General features: G+C 50.4%; 1 protein-coding gene across 1 annotated transcript in view; it reads left to right on the top strand.

Moving 5' to 3' along the window:
- CDHR3 (cadherin related family member 3) overlaps positions 1-25,356 on the top strand; it is a 60,022-nt gene that overhangs the window by 11,076 nt on the left and 23,590 nt on the right. Inside the window, exons 3-8 of the mRNA XM_055301271.1 lie at positions 3,036-3,201; positions 6,281-6,378; positions 17,009-17,103; positions 17,865-17,969; positions 22,496-22,644; positions 24,693-24,882. Coding sequence (XP_055157246.1) covers positions 3,036-3,201; positions 6,281-6,378; positions 17,009-17,103; positions 17,865-17,969; positions 22,496-22,644; positions 24,693-24,882 — 803 coding nt within the window. The remainder of the gene's footprint in view (positions 1-3,035; positions 3,202-6,280; positions 6,379-17,008; positions 17,104-17,864; positions 17,970-22,495; positions 22,645-24,692; positions 24,883-25,356) is intronic.

Genomic DNA, 25,356 nt, shown 5'->3' with positions numbered 1-25,356 from the left:
ATGGATTCACACTGTACCTGGTCTTTAATGACTGGCTAGTTTCCTTTAAGCTGGATCAGCACTTCATTCCTTTTCAAGGCTGAATAATTTCCCACCGTATGGACAGACCACAATTTATCTATCCATTCAGTTCAGCTGCTGGCAGATATCGAGCTTGTTCCCCTTTGAGAACTCTCACCCTCAGCCTCTAGATTTTACTGCCTTTGACGATGATGGCAATCATGCAGCATCAGGTGTGCGGGGATCCCATTGAGCATTCCCATCCCGATCTCTGGTTACTCCTGACACTGACTCTACAACCACTGAAAACCCTTTATTCCTATTTTCGAGCTAAGATCACAGAGAGACAGCAAGGTTAGCTTATTTGTCCAAGGTCACATCACCGTAAGAGATGAAATAAGAACTTAACGCAGGTTTTCTGATGGCCAATCCTGGGCTCTTTCTCCCACATTGCTGTGCACATCTGTTGCTGGTTTGGTGAGGCCTCAAAATCAGGTGAAAGGACCTGCCCTTTCCATGTTTGGTGTGATCCAAACAGGGCTGACAGTCAAGGAAGAGTTCCATCCTGTTTCTGACTTCTAGAAATGGTGACTTGTGTTCAGCGCACTGTTCCAGGCCTGGCGCTTCCTGGACCTGTGTTGGTCCTAGGATAGGTCACATATTCACCAGTCCTGAAGCTGTTCTGAAGCATTGATTGCTTCTCCCCAGAAACTACCCAAGAGCATCAATTACTCTGTCCAAAACGATCCCATCCTTTAACCCAAAATTCTCACAAGGGCTACTTCTGCTGCCATCCTGTGCTAGAACCTGACTCCTCCCTGGGCGACTTCACACTCTGCGAGAGAAGGCTAGTAATGAGGTTTTTGGGTCTCTGGCCCGGAGGTCTGAGGTTGTGTGGAGGCCCGCACCTGCCCTTCTTTCTCTTGCCACTATTCCCTTACCCATTGTCACCAGCATGGTGGGTCTGGCAAATTTGCTCAGCCTTGACCAGGACAACCTCAGACTCAACACACCTGAAACCAAGCACTGTCTTTCACCAAAACTTTGCAGCCAGATTGCCTGCAACCAAATGGAGCCTCCACACTCCCAGCTGTGACCTTTGGAGTGCCTTCCCCTCCCTGGCCTAGTCTCCATCTGCCTGAGGTGGGATATTTTACCAACCTGTGTTTGTTGCGATGATTTAACAAGATAACTCGACAAAATGGCTTGGCAAGAGCCTGGCACACAGACAATAAATGCCGGTAACAGCAGCAAAACCAACTTGCTTATTTGTGTTGACAGCAACTCAGTTCCTTTGACTCTGAGATTTAACATTTTTGGACTCTTTTTTGACTGCCTGATTTCCTTCCTCTAGAGTATTAGTGCTAGTTCCCCAGAAGAAGGGGCTGTTAATAGGTAATACTGTAGTAAAGGAGTCATTCAAGCTTGGGGTTCAGGAGAGGGCTCCAGGCTTAGCAGGAAGCAAGGGTCTAAATCAGGAAATACAGTGGATTATCTTGACAGAGGGGGATGCTCTGCTGGACATACATTCACTGAACAGTTTCTGGCTCTTTAATGTTAATGAAAGTCAGCATTTGCTGAGCGCATGCTCAGTGCCAAAGAGTGGTCAAAGTATTCCATGGAATCTTCACATCAACCCTCTAAAGTAGGTGCTAATATTATCCCCATTTTACAGATGGGGAAATTGAGGCACAAAGGGTTAAGTAATGGGAAGGCTGGGCTTTAAAGCCAGTTAGCCTGGCTCCAGAGTCTATGCTCTTACCCCTGTGTTATGCTGCTCTCACCTGCCACATGCCAAGCATGGAGATTGGTGATCTCCACATATGTGGGTGCCTGGCTGACCCTGCTCACTGGTGGAGATGAGACTACCTCATTTTCTCTCTCAGCCCTCTCCCACACTTTCTCCCTCCACCACATGCACTCATTCCCATCCATGGCTCCCTTCTCTCAACCAATTGAGATCTTGCACAGCCTCCTCCACGAAGCCTTCCCTGACTACACAGAGCTCACAATGAACTTTGCCCCCAATTCTCCACAGTACTCTGATCTAGCTCTTTGTTATAATAGTCTGTATTATACTCCAGCTGTTTAACTAGGGCAAGGGGAATTTACCTAATTATAATCATGTGGAAACAAAATCAGGGAAAGGTAAAGGACTTTCCCAAGGTCACACCAAAGTTCAGCTGGGACACTAAGTTCTCATCACGATGGGACCCTGAATGCCTGCCTGGCCCCAGTCGTATGCATAAGCAATAGGTTCCATTAGTGTAATTAAGACATTTATGAAACTTAGTCCTTGATGCTCTGGGCACTCCGTGGTCTAAGCTGGTGACAGGAGTGTGCATGGAGACAGGAGAGGTCCCAGGTTGGCCTCCAGTTAGCCTCAGCAGGACCCTGCCACCCTGGACCGCCCAGGTTCCTGCTGATGAATCTTGATGACGTTTCTCTGGCCTTGGTTCTTAGTGTCCCTCTCACATCTCCAAAACACTTAGAGAGCAGAGAACAGGTTCCCACTAGTGGAATGTGTGGAAACGCACAAAAACACTTGAAGAGACTGTTGATATAAATATATATTGTTCCTTATTTCTGCAGACGTATCCTTCCCTTGTTCATTCTTGGACGTGGCCTTGGGAAAATTAGCCCAGAGCGCCGGGTCATGATGTGACTTAACAGCAATCCCAGGAAAGTGTGGTGTCTTATTCTTAAAGACTAGCAAATCCAACTACATTCAGGGTGGCTAAAGGACTTGTCTAGGTGCCTACCCCAAGTAGTGACAGGGTTTTAATTCCTGGCTTTTCATCTCCAGTTGATGGAACCAGGATGTCGCCTAAATATTTTTCTTTCTTTTGAAAAGCAGCATCACACGCAGGAGTCCCTTTAGTGAAGTGTCATGGGGCTTATGTGGGAAAGACTAAAGCAAAACAACCGGTTCCTCCGACAGTGAGGGAAAGACGGTAACATCCCTTTGCAAAACGCATGCATACAAAACAGATCTCCTTTCACATGGTTACTAAGAATTCTGCATTTGCTTTTAGGTTGTCACCACTGGGAAGGAAGAACTAGACTTTGAAACCGGACCAAACATATTTGATTTGCAGATTTATGTTAAGGATGGCGTCGGTGTCACTGACCTACAGATCCTGACCGTGCAGGTAACAGACGTGAACGAGCCACCTCAGTTTCAAGGCAATTTGGCAAAAGGTAAGATACACTGGGGGGTGCATCGCTGGAGGGGGGGGGACCCTGGGGAACAGAGCAAAACAGAAAAGTAAGTAAAGGAGCAGCTGTTTCCCTGGAAAAGGCAGCTGCTTGATGAACAGGGAATAAATGAAATGTCCTCCAGCACAGGACTCCCAGTAATGATGCCCAACAATTTACAAAGCGCCTCACCTCCGTGGTTCCTCTCGGGTCTCTCTCAGTCCTGGGGGAGGGGGAACTGAGGCTCGGGGACCTCGAGTGGATCATTCTGGAGTGAGGGTGGGCAGAGCCCATCAGAGGCTCATCCCTGTGTGCTGCCGCGGGTCATTGACTGACCTGTTCCTTCTCCCCCACAGACCCCTGGAGGGCAGTGTGTGACCAGGGTCTGCTGCAGAGCAGGGACCATACAAAGGACGGGGGCACAGGGTGGATCATTTCCTGCATGATCTCTCCCAGGCTCATGACGTTGAACGCCATCCACACTGTCCTTCCAAGTCTGTCATCTTAGCCCAGCTTCTCTGAACTCTTGACTCAGATACCCAGCTGTCTTGTCCCACGTCTCCATCTGCTGTGTCTAACAGGCACGTGGGACATTGTGAGGTGCTGTGTGGAATGCCCCCAGGTCACCCAAGTGTTAGAGTTGGTTGCCAGTGGAGCCAACCATGTGATTAGAGAGTTAGAACTTTTAGTCCCAACTTCCACACCTCAGCCTACCTCCTCGGAGGAGAGGAGGGTAGAGATTGAGCTCAATCGCCAACGGCCAATGATGTAAGCAATCATGCCTATGTAATCAAGCCTCCATAAAAACACAAAAGGATGGAGTTTGGAGAGCCTCCAGGTTGGTGAACAGCCTCTCTCTTCTGGGACAGTGATGTGTCCAGAGAGCATAGAAGCTCTGGGCCCCTTTCCCCATATCACGCCCTATGCATCTCTTACATCTATCTGTTCCGGAGTTAGATCCTTTTGTAATACACTGGTAATCTTGTAAGTAAAATACTTCCCTGAGTTCTGTGATCCCCTCTATCAAATTCCTTGAACCCGAAGAGGGGATGGTGGGAAACGCAGATTTATAGTTCGTGGGTCAGACACGCAGGTGACAGCCTGAACTTGAAATTGGCATCTGAAGTGGGGGTTGGGGTGTCTCGTGGGGTGAGTTCTTGGTTGGTGGAATCTGAATGCTATCTTTGGGTAGATAGTATCAGATTTGAGTTGAATTGCAGAACCGCAGGTGTCAGAGGATTGCAGGGAAAGTCCCCCACATATTGGAATTGGTATCAGCACATGACATCTCAAACTCAACACACCCTCAGATCAAAGTCTTGACTTCCACTCCACCCCAGGCCCCATCATCCTCTCCCCTAATCTCTTTCTTCTGTCATTCCCATTTTGGCTAATGGCACCTCCACCCTTCCAGTTGCTTGATCCCAAACTTCAAAGTCAGCATTGCCTCTTCTTTCTTTCTTTCTTTCTTTCTTTCTTTCTTTCTTTCTTTCTTTCTTTCTTTCTTTCTTTCTTTCTTTCTTCTCCTCTGTCTTTCATACCCAACATCAAATCTATGAGGAAATCTTGCCACTGCCAAGTCTGAGCAGTCTGACTGCTCCCTGTCACTACCACCATGGTGCAAGTCACTAGTCATGTATCACCTGGATTATTGCGATAGGGGGTAAACTGGCCCTGCCCTGTCAGTCTGTTCTCCGCATAGCAGCCAGAAGGATGCTGTTGAATATCAGTCCAATCAAGGCACTCCTTGGCTCAAAACCCCACAAGAACTTTCCATCTCCTTCAAGAGGAGAGCCAGAGTCTCCTTAAGGCACCATCAAATAAAAAAAAATGGTACCATCAAATCTGTTCAAGTCCACTCCAACCTGTACTGTGTTCTCTTCTGCGTACTTCCATCTCCTCCTCTATGGCAGTCCTGGCCTCCTCACCAGGCTGTGAACACCTCCCCCCACCCCACACACCACCCTTAATGGCATCTTTGCATTTGCTCTTTGCCCCTTTCCCCATATGTCTATGGTCCTCATTTCTTTAAGAATCTAGACTCAAGTGTCATGGACCTTCCACAGCCACTCCATTTAACACTGTAACCCAACCCACAACACTCAATTCCCTGATTTTCTCCATGACGTTGCACAGTAACATTCACATATTTTGCTCATTTATTGTATTGTCTCTATCTTCCCCTCTAATGCAAGGTCCTTGAGAGCAGGGTTTTGTGTTTGGAGAACCACTATGTGCCCCCAGTGCATACATAGATCAGTGTCTGGTACACAGTGAGAATTCAGTAAACATTGTTTTGAATGAAAGCACGAGCAGTGATAAAGGTGAGTGAGGGCTGGAGCTCAGACGTAGGATGGGCTGGGATGGAATTTTTATGCACTTACCCCCTCCCCAGCTGAGACAGCCTCATAACTTTCCTGAGCCTGTTTCCCCATTTGTAAAGTGGAGGTAATTACGATGCCTACTTACATGGGGATGATGACGATAAAGGAGAACACATAAGCCGTCAGCACAGTGCCTCCAAGGAGTGAGCTGATGTGCACTCCTCAGCCCTCTTGCAGAAGGACAGGCTCTGGGAGAGAGATGCCAGAGTGGAGCGTGGGGGCCCCTTGGGCAGGGCCGGTGGTGTCAAGTGGCTGGTCCCCTCTGGCTGCTCAGAACTCTGAAGTAGATGAAGACAACTTCTGGTCCCCTTCCTGAGCCTCGGTGGCCCTCTCCCTTTATTCCTGCTGTAAGTCATTTCTGCTGAGATGCTCAGTGACCTTGGTTCAGTTTTGGGGGAATTTGCACCTGAAAGTAAATCATGGACATGGAGCAGCCTCACATGGAGGTTCCTCCCCTACAACACTTCTCGGTGGGAAGGAAACTTGGGAAGATGTGATGCCAGCGCGGCCACCCGAGTACTTTAAGTGGCTTGTTCCCATAAGTGGCTTGTTCATGCCTTTATTCACGCATCCCTCCTTCCCACGATGCCAGTGCTTGGTTCTCTTTGCTTCTCTGTGTATAGTCGTCCTGACTCTGTAATTCCTCATTTGCTTTATCTGATAAAATGTCTCTTATTCCATTTTGGATGCTGATATAGGTCTAGACCTCTACATAGTGGAAGGAGCAAACCCGGGATTCATTTATCAGGTTGAGGCCTTCGATCCAGAAGACACAAGCCGAAACATACCTCTGAGTGTAAGTCTCCTGGATAAACAAGGTGGGCTTCTCCACACAGGAGCCTGGGGCCTCTGCTGGGGGCGTGGGCAGTGGGAGGGGAGGGATAGACTCTCCACCACCATGACACACAGTACGGGGGATGTCCAAATGGGTAAGGGATAGACACCCCAGGTTAGACTCATGGCTCTGTGTGATCTTGGACAAATTCTTAACCTCTCTCTGAGATTCAATTTCTTCATCTATAAAATGGAAGAATAATAGCACGTACACAGCTGGGGGATTGTAAGTATTGGATAACGCCCGTAAAGCCACTTAGCACTGTGTCTGGCATGTTGGAATGGCTCAGGATTTTTAAATTCTAAGGTGATAAAAATCCAGCAATATTCTTTTAAAAGTAAGCAAAAAAATGTGTACCCCAAAGGCCGGCATTAACACTTCCTTTTCAAGAGATGGAGTCAAGCTGCTTGGAGCCAAGTTTAAAAAAAAAAAAAGTTAAAAGAGAATCCCAGAAATTCCAAAGAAAAGAGGGAACCCCCCCCCCCCCCCCAGAGAAAAACCAGAGACTAGATCCTGGACCCTTCCCTCTCCATTCAGTCTGAGACAGCTGATCTCTCTTCCTTTAAATCCATTTCCTGCATGCAGCTCTCAAAGGAGCTCTTGTAACCACGACCCCTCAGGCGAAGGAGCCTTTCAGTTTGTCCCTGGGCCGGGAGGCTCTGGCTCCTAGCTGTGTCCCCTGAAGTGGCCCAGACACCCTGCAGCTGGGCAGCCCAGGCTGGAGGGAAAAAACGAAGCTCACATCAGCCAGCCAACTAACCTTGAAGCAGGCATCACTCCTGCAAATCGTGCCTTACGAGAGAGAAGCGAGTACTTGAAATATGACACTCAGCGAATTGGTAACACCAGGAGGCTGTTTCTGCTGTTCGCTGCTTGATTTGCAGCTTCAACAGAGCTACTTTTTCTAACAGGAGGAAGTGAGCCTTGGAAATAACCTCCAGGACCCATAGAATATGGTCTGCAGGATCTGGAACAAAGCTGTTTTCAGATTAGTGGCCACATCTTGAGTGAGGGAATAGTCTGTTATTATCAGAAGATGACCCTCTGTCCCCGAAATCATTTATTCAGAGTTCTGTGAATAAGTGGAGTAAGTGGAAGAGGCAAACACTTAATGGGTCCCTACTATGTGCTCAGAACAATACCGGGTGCTCTAAAGGCATACTTATGATAACGTCCTTGTTATATCAGTTATAAATCTGTTTGTCTGAAAATAACAGAAAACTCAACCACACTGGTGGATGTGGGACTTTTCCCCCCTCCCATAACAAGAAGTGCAGAGGTGGGCCGGCGGTCCAGGGCTGGCACGTCTGCTGCCCTCAGAAACCTGGGCTCTTTCTAACTTTATGCTCTTCCACTCACAGCATGTTGGTTTTGTCCTCTTTTTGTTCACCTCATGATTACAATATGACTGCTGCACCTCCAGGCTTTAACTTTCAGTTCCAGGCAGGAAGAAGAAGAAGAAAAAAAAAGCAGGAAGGAGTAAGGGTGAGGGAACAGGCCAGCCCGGTGTGTATCTCAAAGATCCTCCAGAGGCCCTTCCTGGAGGACTTTTTTACTTTACTTCTCACCTGCCAGAACTGTCACCACTGTTGTTGGATAGTGACCAAGGAAATGGGATTTTGGATGGGTCAGCAACCCAAAATCTAGTACCTCATTTATACTTTGAGTTTTCTTTGTGACCAAGAAGCCACTATGTGCCAGGCTTTCTTTCTTTCTTTCTTTCTTTCTTTCTTTCTTTCTTTCTTTCTTTCTTTCTTTCTTTCTTTCTTTCTTTCTTCTTTCTTTCTTTCTTTCTTTCTTTCCTTCTTCCTTTCAAGATTTTATTTATTCATGAGAGACACAGAGAAAGAGAGGCAGAGACACAGGCAGAGGGAGAAGCAGACTCCCTGCAGGGAGCCCGATGTGGGATTCCATCCCTGAACTCCATCCAGGGACTCCAGGATCACGCCCTGAGCCACCCAGGCGTCCCTGTGTCAGGCTTTCTATTAGATATTTTGGACACAAAGACAAGTGAGACACATCTTTGTACCTCAAGACGTTTATGTCTTCCCATGGGTGGGGAGACATTCATGCACACACCAAATTCTTGTAATTCCGTAAGATAATTACTATAAAGCTCATACAAGATGCAGTGGGGGCAAAGTGGAAGGAATCTCGACCGTTGAGAAAAATGTTTATTTTTAAATCTTCATCTTCAAATTATGCGGAAGGAAAAAGATCACGGTGGCCGCTTTAAAAACACCCCGTAGATCAGGTTGAGGAAGGGAAGGGGCCTCAGGCCGTTGCTCCCTTAAGAGAAAATGCAGTGCCAGGGGTCCAGAGCAGCTGCAGGGCGCACCTGTGCTTTCTGCAGCGTGTTTGGGGAGGGGCGCTTCCCATTGCAGCACAAAGTGTTAATGAGGTGTTTCACACGTACAGTAGAACTAACCACCTTGCAGAGAGTTGACAGCCAGCCGGGAGGAAAGATGAACATAATCTAGAGAGAAGGCTTCTCCGGCTAGGAACAGGAACTAACCGTTTAGGAAGTGGTAGGAAAGGACGGATTTTGCTCCCTAGAAGGAGAAAGGAGATGGGTTGGTTGACTACCAAGACCAAACCCATGCTTCTCAACTTTGGCTGTAAGTTGAAACCAGCAGAGGAACGTTAAAAACTACAGATATCTGGGTCCCACTCCTTAGGGGTCTGATGTGATCGTCCTGGGGTGCGACCCAGGCATCAGGCTCTTCTAGTTCCCCGGGGGTCCCTGGTGGTGGGCCTAAGAAGCACCACTGGAAGACGAGGTTTCCCAAATTTCCAAGCCTCTCTCTTGGGCCTTGCAGTCCTGTGGGGCTGGGGTGGGGGTGGGGGGCCTGGGAATCTGTGTATTTGCCAGATTCCCTGGGGGAGTCCTCTGGTCAGAATGGCTGGGCGGGTTGGGCCCCTGCATGAGAATATATATAGGCTGCTTTTAAGAAAACACAGATTCTGACGGTTAAAGCAGCCGATGCTTGACCTCAGCTCAGGTCCTGATCTCAGGTTGGTGAGTTCAGGCTCCGCATTGGGTTCCACATTAAAAAAAAAAAAAAAAAAAAGTAAAAAGTAAAAAGTAAAATTAATTAATTAATTAAATTTAATTGAAAAACACAGATTCCTGGAACACAAGTGTCCCAGGTGATTGGGATGCCCTGCACCCTTCTGCTGAACTGCTGAACTGGAGAAACAAGTAAAGGCTTTAATGAAACACCAGAGCTGGGCCAGGAGCCAGGCACCCACTGGGCTGCTGCTTCTCTTGCCGCTGGAGGGCGCACCGGCGGGGTGGGTGGCACGGTGGGGCTCACTTCCTTCTGGGGCTCCCCCCAGCTGCCCCTGCCTTGGGAGTCGGGGACCAGCTGTCCAAGCTCAGGCTCAGAGCATACCCTGGGCCTCAAGAGGACCTGTCCTCCTCGGATCTGCCCAAGAGCTGGGACTGGCTCAGGTGAATGGGGTCACGCACGCCAGTGTCCCCAGAACCAGTCCATCCCCAGTACTGCGGCTCCTGCTGTGCCCACTGGGCAGACCGGATCCACATCAAAGGGAGGGGGTGTGGCCCCCACCCTGCTGGCTTTGTTGCTTGGCACTGACCTTCCCAACACTGGGATCCTGCTTGGGGTGGGGTGGGGTGGGGACAGGGGCAATGACCTGCCTGTATGGGGCTCCCCCACAAGCTCTGCAACCCCAACAAGATCTGCAGCAAGTGCCAGGCCAAGAACCAGGAGTTAGGACAAGTTTAACCAATGTGGAACATGCGCTGAACTCAGAGTGCCATGCCATCCAGAAGCACACCCTCTGGAAGGCGATGGCTCCCTCTCCGGGGGGAGAAGAGGACAGCAGAAATCCACACCAACAGCCTCATCAGCTGCTGTACAATGGCTAACTACACGGGGTCATCTACCAGGAGTACCAGACAAAGCCTGAATAAACGTGTCATTCCTGTGGCCGTCTGGGCAGTCGGTGATGGCACAGAGTACAGCATTGCCTGGAATTCCTGGGGAGAACCACGGGGGGAGAGCGAGGCTGGATGAGAAGAGTGACCAGCCCCTACAAAGATGGGAAGGGTGCAATTACAACCTTGCTGTCGAGGAGTACTCTACGTTTGGGGACCCCATCCTTTAAGACACAGGTTTCCAGAAGAGCAGTCTTTGAAGAAATGGTACTGTGACCCGTAAGCAGAGGGGATCCTATCACTAGGAGCACCGGGTTTCTAGCCACCCTATGAAGGATCTAGGGGTCGATATTCAAAGTTTCTGATGGTCAGAGTGCTTAGGACCTAGCTGGGTGCTGCCGCAGTGCTGGCTGGAAGGGCAATCCTGAGGAAGAGGCTGGAAGAGGCTGAGACTCCTGGGCCAGCAGCTTCTCTGCCTTCATAACTGCAGCAAATCACCTACCTGGCAAAGGTACGGTCCGCAAGACAATTATGTGACCTCCATTCAGACTTATCACCAGTTCTTATATCACCTTGGAATCGCTGGTGGGTGTGGAGGGACAAGAGGGCCATTTCAGACTGCCCAAGTGACAAATAAAATACACGACTACCCACAAGAAGGAATAAAACAAAACAGAAGCAAAACACCAAAGCATGTGCGTGAAGCCACCGTGGCTTGGTTTGTGCCTATCACCTTACCTGGTGGGTTCCAAGGAGTTGCCTTGCTGGTGGGAACCACTAAGGAGGAAGGATGAGTTTTAAAAATAGCTCTAGAAACTCCAGCTCCCTTAAAACGCCAAATCCCACAACCCGTACCCAGCTGAATAAATGGAAACTGTGTCACAGATAATGTAAAAGTGGGGCTAATGCAGAAATGCTCCCTCCTTCTTAAAGACGTTTTAAAAGCGTGTGGTTGTACATTGTTTGGACCAGAGCTGGCAAGTGAGCCAGGAATGACCACTGTACATGTCATTTTAAATGTTCTGGTAGCCACATTAAGAAATAAAATGAGGGACACCTGGTGGCTCAGTTGGTTGGGCGTCTGCCTTCAGCTCAGGTCATGATCCTGGAGTCCCAGGATCAAGCCTCAAGATCAAGGAGATCAAGCTTCTCCCCCTGCTCTCTCCCCAACTCCTGTTTTGTCGCTTGCACACGTGCTCTCGCGCTCTCTCTCTCTCAAATAGTCTTTAAAAAAAATGGTAAAATGAAAAGATAAAATTAACTATAATATGCTTTTCGAATTTGAAATACTCATACCCAAAATGCTATCCTTTCAACGTTATCAACATAACAGTTCATGAGATATTTCACCCCCTTTCTCTTAGTAGTAAGTCTTCGGACTCCTTGTGCCCTTTGCACTTCATAGCTCACCTCCTTTCAGACCAGCCACACTGCAGCCGCTCAGCAGTCACAGGTGCCTGTGGCTGGTGGCTCCTGTCTGCAGGGCGCGCCTGGGACCCAGCATGGGTTGGCCTCCTTGTGCACCCTCCGTGTGGTGATGGGGGCAGGTGGGGTGTGCTCCGGGGCAGGCACTAGGCCTGGGCTCAGACTGGCTTGCATGTGAATAATGACATTTCCTGGCATCTCTTCGCTTGCTTGGCCCCCTCCCCCCTGCACTTTCTCTGCCTCTTAAAGGAGGTTCAGTGAGCTCCAACCCCCTCCCACCCAGCTCCCACACTCCACCTCCCCCTCTGCTGGGAAGTGGCCACCGTGACTGCAGCAGAGCCTCCTCGGAGACTCTGAGGACGTTAATCAGTTTCGCAGCTGGAGGCAAAGTGATCTAGTGCAGCCATTCCTCCAGGAAGGAGCTTTCTCTGGGCCTTTCCATTAGGGAAGGACTTTTGCATAAAGTGAAATGTGCTTTGTCTTCAGCCGGGCAGACAAAGGATTAAATTAAAAGAGCAATAACCTTGCTACCAGCTGGGCTACCAGGAGGGCATCAGGGGAAGTCACTGTCCCCCGGCTCCCCTCTTGCACGTGCCTCTGAGAAGTGGCAGTGAGCTGTGTCTTTGCCTCCTGGGAATAAAGTGGTCCTTTATGCCGGAGCTGGCTGGCTGGGGCTGTTCAGGTGCATCGAGCAGCCCCCTGTCTCATGAAGGAAGGAGCCGAGGCCTTTGCCCGGGCCCTGGAGCTCTCGCTGGGACTGAGGTCTCCTGCCCCAACCCCTGCTCATTCCTTTCTACCTTGTTCTGGCAAATTCTGTCCTTGGTGTCCCATCCCTTGATTTCCCGAGTGACAGCGCCCTTCCTGCTCCCCACGGCTGCACTCCCACACCACACCACAGACACACACACACACACACACACACACACACACAGATGCACACCACTTGTGCAGTGCCCTCTGGCATCCGTCTGCTAACTCAGGAGTCTTGGCAAAACGCGTTCTACTTCTGGTTCTTGTTAAAATGCTCAAGAAAGGGGAAAGCAGTGGTACTGAACAAGGCCCATTCCAAAATACATCAGCACTGATGACTGTTCACATGTTGGGAGAGAAACTTCCTCGAATAGATGGGGATTGCCATCCATCTGTAAGATGAGCGGAGCCTGAGTCAGAGAATAATAGGACCGGGCTGATGATGGAAAAGGAAGACAGTATGGAAGAGGGTAGAAGCCCTGGCAGCGTCTCCAGCCATCCTTTATTCCTCCTTTGTGAATGTGGCTCCTCTTAAAAACATTCAAATGCTGGCTTATAACCCATTGAGCTCACCCTCCTAACGATACCCCACAAGCTGACCCAAGGGAAAGGGAGATTGCAGTAGGAGATTTTTTTTTATGTTGTTATTGTTTTTCCTCCTAGGCGCCCTTCCCTCCCACTTCTATCCCCCACCGCCACCTCTGAATTGGGATGGGGGCAGAACAGGGGAAGAGAGAGGAATCGGGGGTTTTTCTAAAATATTCACCTGACACTGAAAAATGCAACAGGAACGCGGCAGCGTCTGCACACTTGCCACCGCCGGGTTGGAAGAGGATGCTGGGTCCTCTGGGTGGTGTGGGCGCATGGGCGCGGCGGCCCTGGGCACCCCTGGCCATGGGTCGCTGGATCCCACTGCAGGCCCCAAGGCGGCTGGGGCTGCAGCTGCAGCGGGCGATCCCTGGTCCGGGTGGCCTGCTGTCCCCAGGGAACCTGGCGTTTCTGCAAACTGAGCCCGCTTCCACTCACCCTGCCTCCTCCGACACCAGCGACGTGATAAAGGGGGCCCGGGCAGGAAGCTGGAGCCTTTGCATCCTGGAGCAAACTGCAGCTCTGCAAGGCGCCCAGAGACCTGCGGTGGCTGGGAGGGCACATTCCCAGCGGGGGGAGCCCAGCGCTGGCCTGACCGGCTCCCGTTAACTGGATTGATCTGATTACTCAGGACTTCCCAGCCGGTGGTGGAGCAGAGAGGGGCTGCCGCGGCTTCTCATTCTGTTTAATTTCTGTTTTCCAAGAATGAATATCACGGGAGCAGCTTTGATTAAACAAGCCTTTAAAAAGGGGGAGAGAATGCCAGGTTTTGCAGAAAGCTTTACTGAGTTGCTGGCAAATGGCCACATGACACAATATTTTTAGTCTATGGATATTATCTCCTTTCTAACTACAAAACTGCTGTTCCCATTAACACAGGCTCCTAGGTTCAGGGGTAAGGAAATGAGCCTGGTGTTAAAAGAAAAAAAAAATTCAGGATTCCAGGAAATCAGCCTCTTAATAAGAATGAAAAAGAAATTCCCCACATTCCTGAGTCTGCCCTTTCTGTCTGCTGCTGTTTCGTGTCTCTTGCTTGCTGAGATGTAGGCAAAACTGGAGGAGATTTCATAATCCGGCCTCGCGCTACCAAACTAAAAAAGATTTTTTTTTAACGTTCAGCAAGATTTCGTTGTTGCCTTTTTGTTTTAAGATTTTTAAGGTGGGAATGCTGGCCTCAGATGAGAAATAGGCAAGAAGAAAACCCTGATATTCAACATTTAACAACTATTTATTGATTGAAAAAAGATTTATTGAGCATCTACTATGTGTTAGGCACTAGATATGTAGTAATGAAGATGAAGCCTTTACCCTCGTGGATCCCACATTCTAACCAACAGCGGTAGTTAACCTCTATAGAGGGTTTACCATGTGCCAGGCACATGGTTCTAGAACTTTACATGCTAATCCCTTGGACATACCCTATTATTATTACTCTTTGTTGCACAAGCTCTCACAGCTGGCAAGTAGTAGAACCAGGACTCAGACCCAGCAGCCTGGCTCCAGAGCCGCAGCGCTTCTTGACGCAGCCACCCCCATTCGTGACTCTTCTATTCTAGATGGGTCTAAGTCCCCCTCTCTGTTCCCATCATATCCTATATTTGTCTCCCTCTGAGCATGTCTCCAACATCTTCCTTGTATGTTCCATCAGTTGCCCACCAGCTTTTGGAGATCAGGGTTCTGTCACCTCCGTATCCCAAGACTTTCTCCTGTGTGAGACTAATCAGAACTGGGGACATATGTCCTAACGCATTAAACCCATTGGAAAGGCATCCTGATACAGGTGCATTAGTAAATGGCCCCCATGGGTCTATAAACCCTGCCATTCCATCATATCCAGCTTGAGCCTCTGATCTATGGATATGTGAGGATTCTCTGCAGGGAAGGCTCAGCTCAAAGGCAGAGAACGGCTCTGTGTGTCCTGGCGGCTGCTGCCCAGGCTGCGAGCCAGAGAGATGGTGGGCGGGATCTTAGGATTTAAACAATGTACCTTTGAGGACTGCCAAGCTGCTTATCTGATTTGGGGAGTTGGAATAAAGGTCTTCCTTGGTGTTGCCTTAAAATTTCCCCTTAAAAATGAGTAAGAACCACTTAAGTGACCAGCCAGAAAGATTAAAGTAAGCCCTACCGTAGAACGCTGTGCCATCATTAACCAACCAGGCTGTAAGGTAAGAGTTAAGAATATGGGGAAGTGCTCAAGCTACAAAGGAAAAGGACAAGAGAATGTAATTTTGACTAGGGCATCATCTCAATTTTTTGGAGGGTATATGTTTGTGTAGAAAAGAACAGAGGGCTATTTGTGAAAATCATAAGATTTCACAGGTGACTAATCTTGAGTTTCTTTTTCATATTTTTCTGTCTTTCCTAATTTGTGTATAAAAAGTATCTTTTATTACGATTAGGAAAATGATTAAAACCTTATAATGGGCCCAAATGAGATCTCTAATCTATTTTCTGTGCTTTCTTTCTTCTCCTATGGGGAGCTTAGCTGCTATCACACAACATAGCAAATCGCTGGGTTGGAAGCTGGTGTTTCCTTTGATTCTGGACTTCAGGGGCTGTGGCTCTGATTACAAAATCTCCACCAATTATCTGATCCAGAGATCTAAGGCCCTGAGGATAGATCATCTCTCATCCTAGTAAGAAATAACAAAACCTTCAAATCTTAAAGCCCTTTGGAACAAATGGACATAAACATGTAAGCCTCATATGTCGCTGTGGTGCTTCACATTTTCCAGCTTGCCTTCTGATGTAATCCTCACAATAAACATGGAGGAGCAGTTGGTGGCATTGTCCCTATAGTACAGGCAAGGAAGGGACTTGTCCCAGATCCTGTGGTGAGGACCAGAACTTGGATTCAGCTCTTCTGGTCCAGGTCCTTTGCCTGCTTCATTGACATCATCATGGCAGCAAGGAAGCAGTCTTGATGAGCACCCATGGATAGCACAGGGGTGGTCCTCCCATGGGCTGGCCCTTAGTGGGCTGAGCAAACAAGCCTGTGTTCCCATCAGAGCAAGTGGTGCTAGGCAGGAGTTCAACAAGACAGCTGGGGTGGGCACTGGGTCCATAACGGAATAGATTCCCAACTCCCTGAGATGTGGAAAGACTTCATCAGTGGCCATAATCCCGAGATCAGATTCTAAAGCAGCCCTGCTAAAGCTCCAAACGTGCTTCCAACGTGGACTTGAGGCCCTGCTAAGCTTCTCTCTCACACCTGTCACTTCCCTTTTCTCTGCCATCATGTCTGTGAATAATGATCATGAACATTTTTGCACCCCCTGCCACGTCATAAGTTCTTTCAAGCGTAGAGACTAGATTTTTTTTTTTTAGATTTTATTTATTCATGAGAGTCGCAGAGACACAGGCAGAGGGAGAAGCAGGCTCCCTGTGGGGAGCCAGATGTGGGACTCGATTCTAGGACCCCAGGATCACGACCTGAGCTGAACGCAGATGCTCAACCACTGAACCACCCAGAAGCCTCTAGAGACCAGATCTTATTTACTTTCATATCATCCTGTTGCCTAATGCATGGTAGCCATGTTTAAATAGTGTTGGTCAAAGCCAAGACCTAGACTCAATGCCAGATGTCATCCTGAGAAGCACAAATGGAACATGGTGATGGGGTGAAGGAGACTGGACTCAGAAGCATAGTGTCCAGACAGGGGACCTTCACACCCGCTCTGTCATTGAAGCAGGACCCAGTGACCAGCTCCTCGGGGGGCAGCTTCTCAGGTCAGAGACTTGGGCCAACAGATCCAGAATTTTCTTGCTTTAAGAACTATTAAGTCTGAGAACTCTGCATTGGGTCATCCCAATGCATCAAGAATGTTCCATGGCCCAAGAATATAAAATGGGAATGGAACAAACTAGTCTCTCAGGGAAAGACGAACAGGTACTCTCAGTTACATTCTTTTTTTCCTTGTTTTTTAGTATTTCCTGACCGTCCCCTCAGTGAACTTCGGCATGTCTGCTAATGGGACCCTCTTCTCCACCACGGAATTTGACTTTGAGGCAGGACACAAAAGGTAGCCTTTGTCAATGACCTTGCTTGAAGCACATTTATCTGAGGGGCGAGGAGCAGGCCTGGTGCAGCTTGCAGGCAGCGAGGCAGGCTCCGAGCGGTTTGCTGCCTTCCTGCTGAGTTCAGAGGGTAGTGAGCCCCCCAAAAGGAAGGAGGACTAAGGCAATTATCCGGAAAGCCTCCTTTCCCAACCCAGATCTTCATCGCCACATAATAAGAATGGAGGGGTGGGGGAAGTCGCCCCAAGAACCTGGAGAATTGCCTCAGCTGCCTTTCTGGCTTGGACACCAGAGCAGCAGGGTGGAGGCGAGCAGGTGGCTGAGGAAAGAGGTGAGGCGAGACCAACGTTTGAGGACGGAAACACACAGGGTGACACGGGGTGACCTTGGCTCCTCACCTGGTGTGAGAACCAGGCTAGTTCCTCAGTCCCTGGGAGCCTCGGTTTCCTCACACGGGCCTAATACACGTTTGCAGGAATATCGTGAGGAACGACACAGAGATACGGTGTGCAACATGGCGGACGTGGGCAGCCATGGGGGGACGGTGGCCGGGAATACAACCACGGGGCGAGAGAGAAGCTGGGGGTGGGTTTGTAGGGACGAGGAAGGAAGGGTAGACACGGCAGTTCTGACTCTACAGGAGTGGCTGAAGGAGGGTGGCCAGAAAGGGCAGACTCTTCCCTCCCCCCACCCCATGATTCCCCTCCCCCTTTTGAGGTAGTGTCAGCCACGCGCCATTCCCTCACTCGGGCGGTTTCCCTGACAGTTTCCATCTCGTCGCGGGAGTGAGAGATAGCCGAGGGCTCGAAGCCTCCACAGCCCTCCAGGTGAACATTGTGAACGTCAACGATGAGGCCCCTCGCTTTACCAGGTAGGCCTGAGGGTGTACAGGGCCCTGCAGGCCGCGGCCACCGTCTCTCGGGGGGTCCGGCTTTCTCGGCTGCGTTGATACCAGGCCGAGGGGTGCCCTTTGCCCTGGCCTGAGGAGAGACAAGAGGCCTGAGGTCTTGAGAGTCCTTCCTCTGGGCCTCCGCCCCAGGGGCCTGTGGGTGCGGTGCTGAGTGGTGAGAGGGGCTGGACGCGACGCCCCTGGTGCGCGGCTGGGGCCTGGGCCCGCGTGGAAGGTACATAGAAGGCAGGTGGGTTCTAACGGGGTGTCAGCATGAATAATAGCGAAACGCTAGGGCCCGCGCCATCAGACAAGGCCCAGCCCTCTTTCAGGATGGCATCCTCTCCGACGGAGGAGAGGCCTCCTTCGAGGGTACCTAGGAGGCCTGCCTGGGGCAGGTGTCCCGGATGTCCTCCTGCACGGGGGATCCGGAAAAGACACCCGGCAGCACTCATCCAGCAGAGGGGAGGTGGGAAACCGAGTCTGGTGCAAGTGGCCTGGGGCGGGGGGCTGGCACCAGCCCGGGCACAAAGGGAGACCCTCGCCTGTTATGCTTGGGGACTTGGGGGGGCAGACGGGGTTCTGAGCTAGCATCCGACCATGCAAACACTGCATGGCCGCGAACCTTCTGGGCGTGAGCCGCGGGGCCAAGGTGCAGGAACGGCAGCGGCCGGCCCACGTCACGCTGCCCGGGCACCTGCTGCAGGCCAGGCTCGGAGGGGGAGCCCTTCCCGCCGCCGGGCTCCTCTGGGGGTGCAGTGCGGGCGGCCTGTAAGTAGCCCGCACCCCGCCCGGTGCAGACGCACAGCCGGGCGACTCCTCAGGTCCCGGGGCCCCCACACTCCGATCTGAGGGGCACAGCAGGCTAATGGGGTGCAGCGGGGAAAACGAGTCCTCCCCAGGGGCAGACCGACTCTGGTTTGGACCCCGTCCGACACAGCAGCTGGCCTCCGCAGAGAGCGCGTGGCCCCGGGGGCGGCTGGGGCCCCCAGAGGTAGGCCTGCGGCTCCGGAGTGACCCCGTCAGGCCCCGTTACGGGCAGACGGTCTGTGTGACTGCCTGGCCACGTCGTAACGAGTCCCTGGGCTTTGCTTCGAACAGCAGTCCCCGGGCGTCGGCCGGTGGGTGGGTACGGACCTGTCACAGGAGGGACGGGGACAGGGGCTGCCTCGACGGCACCCGGCTGCCCAGGTAAGGTCGCCCTCGGCCCTCGCCACCCACGGCTGGCAAGTCTGCCCGGCTCCTAAGGAGGCGCTGGCTTTGAGGGCTTTCATGGTTCCCTGGGGCCCTGACCCTTCGTGTCCCCCCACATCAGCGCTAGGACCAACCACAGGTTATTCCTCCAACGGACTCGGCTCCCCGGGGTTCGGGCATCGGGGGGCTGCACAACTGGAAAGCGCTCTTCTGTCTTCACTGTTTGGAAGGCCCTGCAATAAACACAAGCAAGGCAGGGCTATTTGCCTGGTTGAGGGCTCACCATTTTGTTCCCTGGGCGGGGGGCGGGGGGCACGCATTGCAGGGCCCAGCGTGTACTCTGGGTTCTGCGATTATCCTGATGAGCACCTTATTTTTTTCTTTTTCTTAAAGATTTTATTTATTTATAAATAACCAACACAGAAAAAGAGAGAGGCAGAGACATAGGCAGAGGGAGGAGCAGGCTCCATGCAGGGAGCCCGATGTGGGACTCGATCCCCGGGCTCCAGGATCAGGCCCTGGGCCAAAGGCAGCGCTAAACCGCTGGGCCACTGGGGCTGCCCGCGACGAGCACCTTATAATGAAGGTCCTTGACTTAGGTTTACTCTCTGCGTGGCAAGCACAATGCTCGCCGCTTCTGCAGAGCACTTTCCCTTAGAGTCCACAGCCTCTCTCCCACTGCTGCTCCTTTGGTATTTACCCGCCATCCTTTGCAACCTGGTGCCTGGCAGCGCTTACACACCTTCATGCACCTATGGCATACTCGTTCTGAACAATGATGCCATCATCTGGGATTCATGCCCTTCCCCATGAGCGTTGCCCAGCGCCCTGGTAATCGGGTGTCATGGGATGGCGGGGTGTGGGGGGTAGGGAGGAGGGTGTGGGAATGTGAGTGATATCAGACCTTGCCCCTGTCGGGGGAGCCGCTGGGCCCCTGGCTTTACTGCACTTGAATAGATCTTAGCTGTGTGCTGAGGGTCACATCTTTATGTTAAAGGATATTTTATACACACTTGGGGTTTGGGTCCTTAGACCAAAGAAACCAAAGTTGTTTTTTTGTTTTTTTTTTTTTGCCTTCTGCCAAGCTCAATATCAGGTGAGCCAAGGAGAGAGTGGTGTGTGCATGAGGAGCTGTGCGCTCAACAGCCTGACCGGTCCCCTTCATGGCGACCTGATTTCCCAAAGTGCCTTGTGGGGACCAGATGAGCCTGCAAAATGGGGTACCTTAAGCAGCTGCCTCTACTTATATTCCTGTGGTGGAGGCTGTCCCATACATCGAAGGATGTGTAGCAGCAGCATCCCTGGCCTCTGCCCCCAGATGCTAGCAGCAGCCTCTGCCCCTTGTTGTGACAAACAACAGAATCACCTCTAGCTGGGAACCGCCGTTCTGAAAAAAGGGTGGGTGGGAGGATGGGGCTTCTCCTCCCAAGGTGTCCTCTGTCCTATGACAGCCTGGGTCTCTGTGGTTGTCACCTCTGGTGACTCCTTATCAAAGCTCCTCTCAAACCTTAAAGTGCATACTTTAAAGTCATCTTGTGGGGCAGCCCCGGTGGCGCAGCAGTTTAGCGCCGCCTGCAGCCCAGGGTGTGATCCTGGGGTCCTGGGATGGAGTCCCACGTCGGGCTCCCCCCAGGGAGCCTGCTTCTCCCTCTGCCTGTGTCTCTGCCTCTCTCTCTGTGTCTCTCATGAATAAATAAATAAAATCTTTAGGAAAAAAAAAGATAAAATCATCTTGTGAAAATGCGGATCTGGAGCTGGCCTGACCTCTGCATTCAGATCCAGAATCTCCAGGGAGCCTGTGAAATGAGCAGGGACCACACTTGGGGCAACAGGGGCAAGATGTGAAGGTAGCACAGGAGCCTCAGCCATCTCTTCTTTGGATGGTAACAGAACCCACTCCAAGTAACCAGAGGAAAAATAGAACGAGTTAGAAACAGAGACTCTCCCCTAACAGAGACGAGGGCTTAGTCTAGCTTTGGGAGCTGGAGTTACCTCCTTTCTCTCCTCTGGCTCTCGGTTTGGTTCCTGCCACCCCTGCCTCGTGGCCCCACTTTGTGTTGTCCATTCCTGCCCCATCGGTGGGCTGCAGCCCAGATTCACTGAGAAGGGGGTCAGGACGGTAAATGGATCAATGGACAGCCTCACTGAGGCACTGGATGGGGAGAGCTCTGCACAGAGCCCTGGTGGGGGGGGCTTTTGGCCTGAACAAGATTACTGTCCCCCCTCAATGGAGCACACCACCAGGAGGTCACCTCAAGAACGGGAGACAGACCCAGGCCCTGGGCAGGAGCCCCCGGTGAGGGAGGGCCTGGTGGCAGCCGCTCTCTGCCTGCCTCTGCCTGACACCAGCTGGACATTCCCTCCCCTTTCTCTTCCCTCTGGTCCCATCTACCCTACGGGTGAGACGGAACTGCAGAAAATTTCTGAGCTCACAAAATGCATGTGATCACTTAAACCTGAGCTATAGTGTTCCCCTCTTGACCTCTCAAGGAAGACCCCGCATGGGAAAATCCACACTTAGGAAATTGGTAAATCAGAGGTGATTATTTTCCTTTCCTCAGCAGAAGGATTTCCTGCAGGCTTATCCTAAACAATAAGCCTCCCTTGGTGCATTCAAAATTATTCAATTCACCCAAGTTGTGTAGTTAGAGCTTTGAACCTGTCTGTTTTATTAGCAGCCTTTTCCAAAAGCCATGGGGGCCGAGGAAGATGGGGAGGTTGGCGATTTGGGGTTATTTTGCAAGACGTCATCCCTGGAGGGCAGCGTACTGACCGTGCTATTGCCGGCGGGGGGGGGGGCATTCCTCCCTTCAGAGAGCTGACCTTATCATAAATGCAACTCCGAAAGCTGTGCAGGTTCTGTGTGTAAATTCTGTCTCCTTGGGCAAAACAAAACAAGAGGAGACAAGAAATAAGGAGTGTTTGCGGTTTATCACCATAGCTTCTGGTGGCAGCTGTGGGGTGGGAGTCAGGGCCCTGGAGCTCTGGCCATGTGTCCAGGTGGACTATCGTTATAAAAGATGTTAACGCCCAGGCTGATCTGAATTGGTGTCAGGCGGGTGCGGAGTCAGAGGCCACTGTACGTGGTGGCAGTAGCAGTGTGGCACTTTCTTCGCATCCACAGGGACGTGATCTTTGGAAATACAAAAGCCGGTCCCCCCCCTCCTTTCAGCTGCTGACTGCTTTCTCTGAGCATGTGGATGCAACTTCAAAAGCTCCGTGCTATTTTTAGCACTAACCAAAATACCCACCTCCCAGACTCCACCCTCCCGTGCCCCTGAAAATTAGCTGTGTCTGCTGTATTTCTGCTCCAGCTCAGCGCGAGTGTACACGATTCCTGAGGAGCTGGCTTCAGGCACCATTGTGGCCAACATCACAGCTGAGGACCCCGATGATAAAGGCTCTACCGGCTTCCTCCTCTACAGCATCACAACTGCTAACAGCTATTTCATGATCAACCAGTGTAAGTCTCACACACACACACACACACACACACACACACACACACCCTTCTGTGCATCCTTTAATTCAGCCATTTGGATTCTTTTACAAATATTATATTTGTCTTCTGTGCTGAGGCATGCCTTTCTGTCTAGACTACCATATTGCTAGGGTAATAGATGCATTAAAAGCAGCTGGCATAGGGGCAGGGGAAACTGAACAGGGTCCCAGGGTCACCAGCTATATCACTACTTCACCTTTGAAGCAGGTGGGTATCTAACAATGGATGAGTTCACTATCCTGAGGTACCTGGAAGTCTTCTGAAAAGAGGATCCAGACCAGCACAGTCCAAAATAAATAGAGCGGAAGCCACGTATGTAATTTCAAAGTCTAGTAGACACATTTTTATTTTTTTTTATTATTTTTAAAACACTTTTTAAAAAAGATTTTATTTATTCATGAGAGAGAGGGAGAGAAAGAGAGAGAGAGAGAGAGAGAGAGAGAGAGAGAGGCAAAGACACAGGCAGAGGGAGAAGCAGGCTCCACGCAGGGAGCCCGACGTAGGACTCGATCCCGGGTCTCCAGGATTGTGCCCTGGGCCAAAGGCAGGCGCCAAACCCCTGAGCCACCCAGGGATCCCCTAGTAGACACATTTTTAAAAAGTAACAAGAAATAGGTGAAATTCACTTCAATAAGGCATTTTATTTAACCCAGCATATCCAAAACGTTGTCATTAACATGTAACCAATATCTTAAAGTCATTAATGACATGTTTGACATTATCATTTATTGTACCAAGTCTTTGAAGTCTGCTGTGTATTTTATATTTATCACACATCTCAGTTTGGACTGGCCACATCGCAGGCGCTGAATAACCACATGTGGCTAGTGGTTACCATATTGGACTGCATCAATCCAGGTCAGTCTCCTGGGTTGCTGGCAGTTATCTTCCCGTCTAAGTATGTTGGTGCAGAGAAGGAAAGTTTCCCCCTCCTATACCAGCCATCTTTTATTGGGGTCTTAGCATATACCAGGTGCTCTACTAAGTGATCCACATGTACTTCATTTTTAGGTAATACAGCAACCCAATGAACTGTCATAATGCACACTTTATAGATGAGGGAACAAGGTTTAGAGAGGACATGGACAGGGTGAATGACTTGTCCAAGGCCTCACAGCTTGCAGGTATGAAGCGGATTCAAACCAAAGACTGTGACCCCAGAGACCACTCCTAGGCGATACCACCTCGGAAGTTCCTTTCACATCCGTCCAAAGGACTTCCCTGTACCTAATGACTTTGTGGAGGCCGGCATCAGACGATCCCAGAAAGACAATGTATTATTTGCCCCGTTGGCTTTACGGCAAAGGATGTCTGGTCCCGGGAGAGGCAGGCTAAGGCAGAGATTGTGCTCTATCTCTGAGAATTTCTAGTGTCCTGTCATCAAGGACCTCACTCAGCTGATGGTGTAGGGATGGACACCCATGGTTTAGAATTCTGTTCACTCTAGTAGTGCAAATGCAACTTTTAAATACAGTGGTTTTCTGGAGCATATTTACTAAGACTCTGGTTACAAGAAACAGAAATGAAGGCAAGCCAAACCAAGCATGAGAGGGAAAAAAAAGATAGGGGATACCTATCAACAGGATCCTGGGTATCTCATGAGAACCCATGGGTGGGTCACAGGAAGGGTGGGAACCAGCCCTGCCCCACCAGCCTCGGCAGCGAAGAGTTCTGGCCTCTGATCTCTAACTCTGCTCTTAACCCGACTTCTGTCTCTCGGTTCCACGCTCTCCAGTAAGAGAACTCAGTGGGTCAAGCTGGAGCCAGCTGTCTACGGTCTGGCCAACTATGGGCAAGCATAGCTGCCGGGGGCCCAACCTTGGAATTTGAGGTGAAAAGTTCTAGAAGGATCAGGCCAGATATCCCCATCAATGCCTAACTTACATGAGTTTTTAAAAATGTGTTTGTATAGAGGGTACTCTCCCTGCAAGCCAGTCCTCATACCAGAATGATCTTTCCGATTGCCTCCAAGTCTCCAAAGAGCTGTGTTCTCACCTTTGCCTTCTCAGGGACGGGTACGATCCAAGTGGTCCACAGGCTAGACCGAGATGCAGGTGACCTAAGACAAAATCCCACCATTTCTCTGGAAGTTCTGGTGAAGGACAGACCCTCGGGGGGTCAGGAGAATCGCATGCAGATAACCTTCATTGTGGAGGACATTAATGATAACCCTGCCACGTGCACCAGGTCCACTTTCAGGTATTCATGTGCTGTGTGCCCCCTCCTTGGTGGTCCTCCACTTTTTGGCCTCTCTGGTGGGAACCGAAGAATCATGAGCATCTGGGTGTCTGCTATCGGAGCGAGGTTTTCCTTTCTTGATCCTTTTCCCTCTCTTCATTTTCTTTCTTCTTCATTGTTTCCCTTCTGCACTTTCGTACTCTTGCAAAAAATATATGTATAGTTTTTTATTTTGCTCTCTTCTATAGCATGTTCATCTCTGTTGGTGAAAAGTACCATGGGGACTTCTTAGACCCTCTCTGGACTGTGCCTTTGCTTGCTTTATTGCCACCCATGGCAAGAGGGTGCCGTTAGTTACCGAGTTATAAGGGATACTTGAGACCTAGGATTAGCAGCCAGGAGCTCCCAGAGAAACACGCCACCAGTAATAGGAATAAATCAAACACGTATTTACTTAAAACAAAACAAAGCATCTAATTCACCTTGTGCATCTTA

Source organism: Nyctereutes procyonoides, unplaced genomic scaffold (assembly GCF_905146905.1).
Source record: "Nyctereutes procyonoides isolate TBG_1078 unplaced genomic scaffold, NYPRO_anot_genome, whole genome shotgun sequence".
Taxonomy (NCBI): Eukaryota; Metazoa; Chordata; class Mammalia; order Carnivora; family Canidae; genus Nyctereutes; species Nyctereutes procyonoides.
The sequence above is the reverse complement of the archived record's forward strand: the minus strand, read 5'-3'. Positions and strand labels throughout refer to the sequence as shown.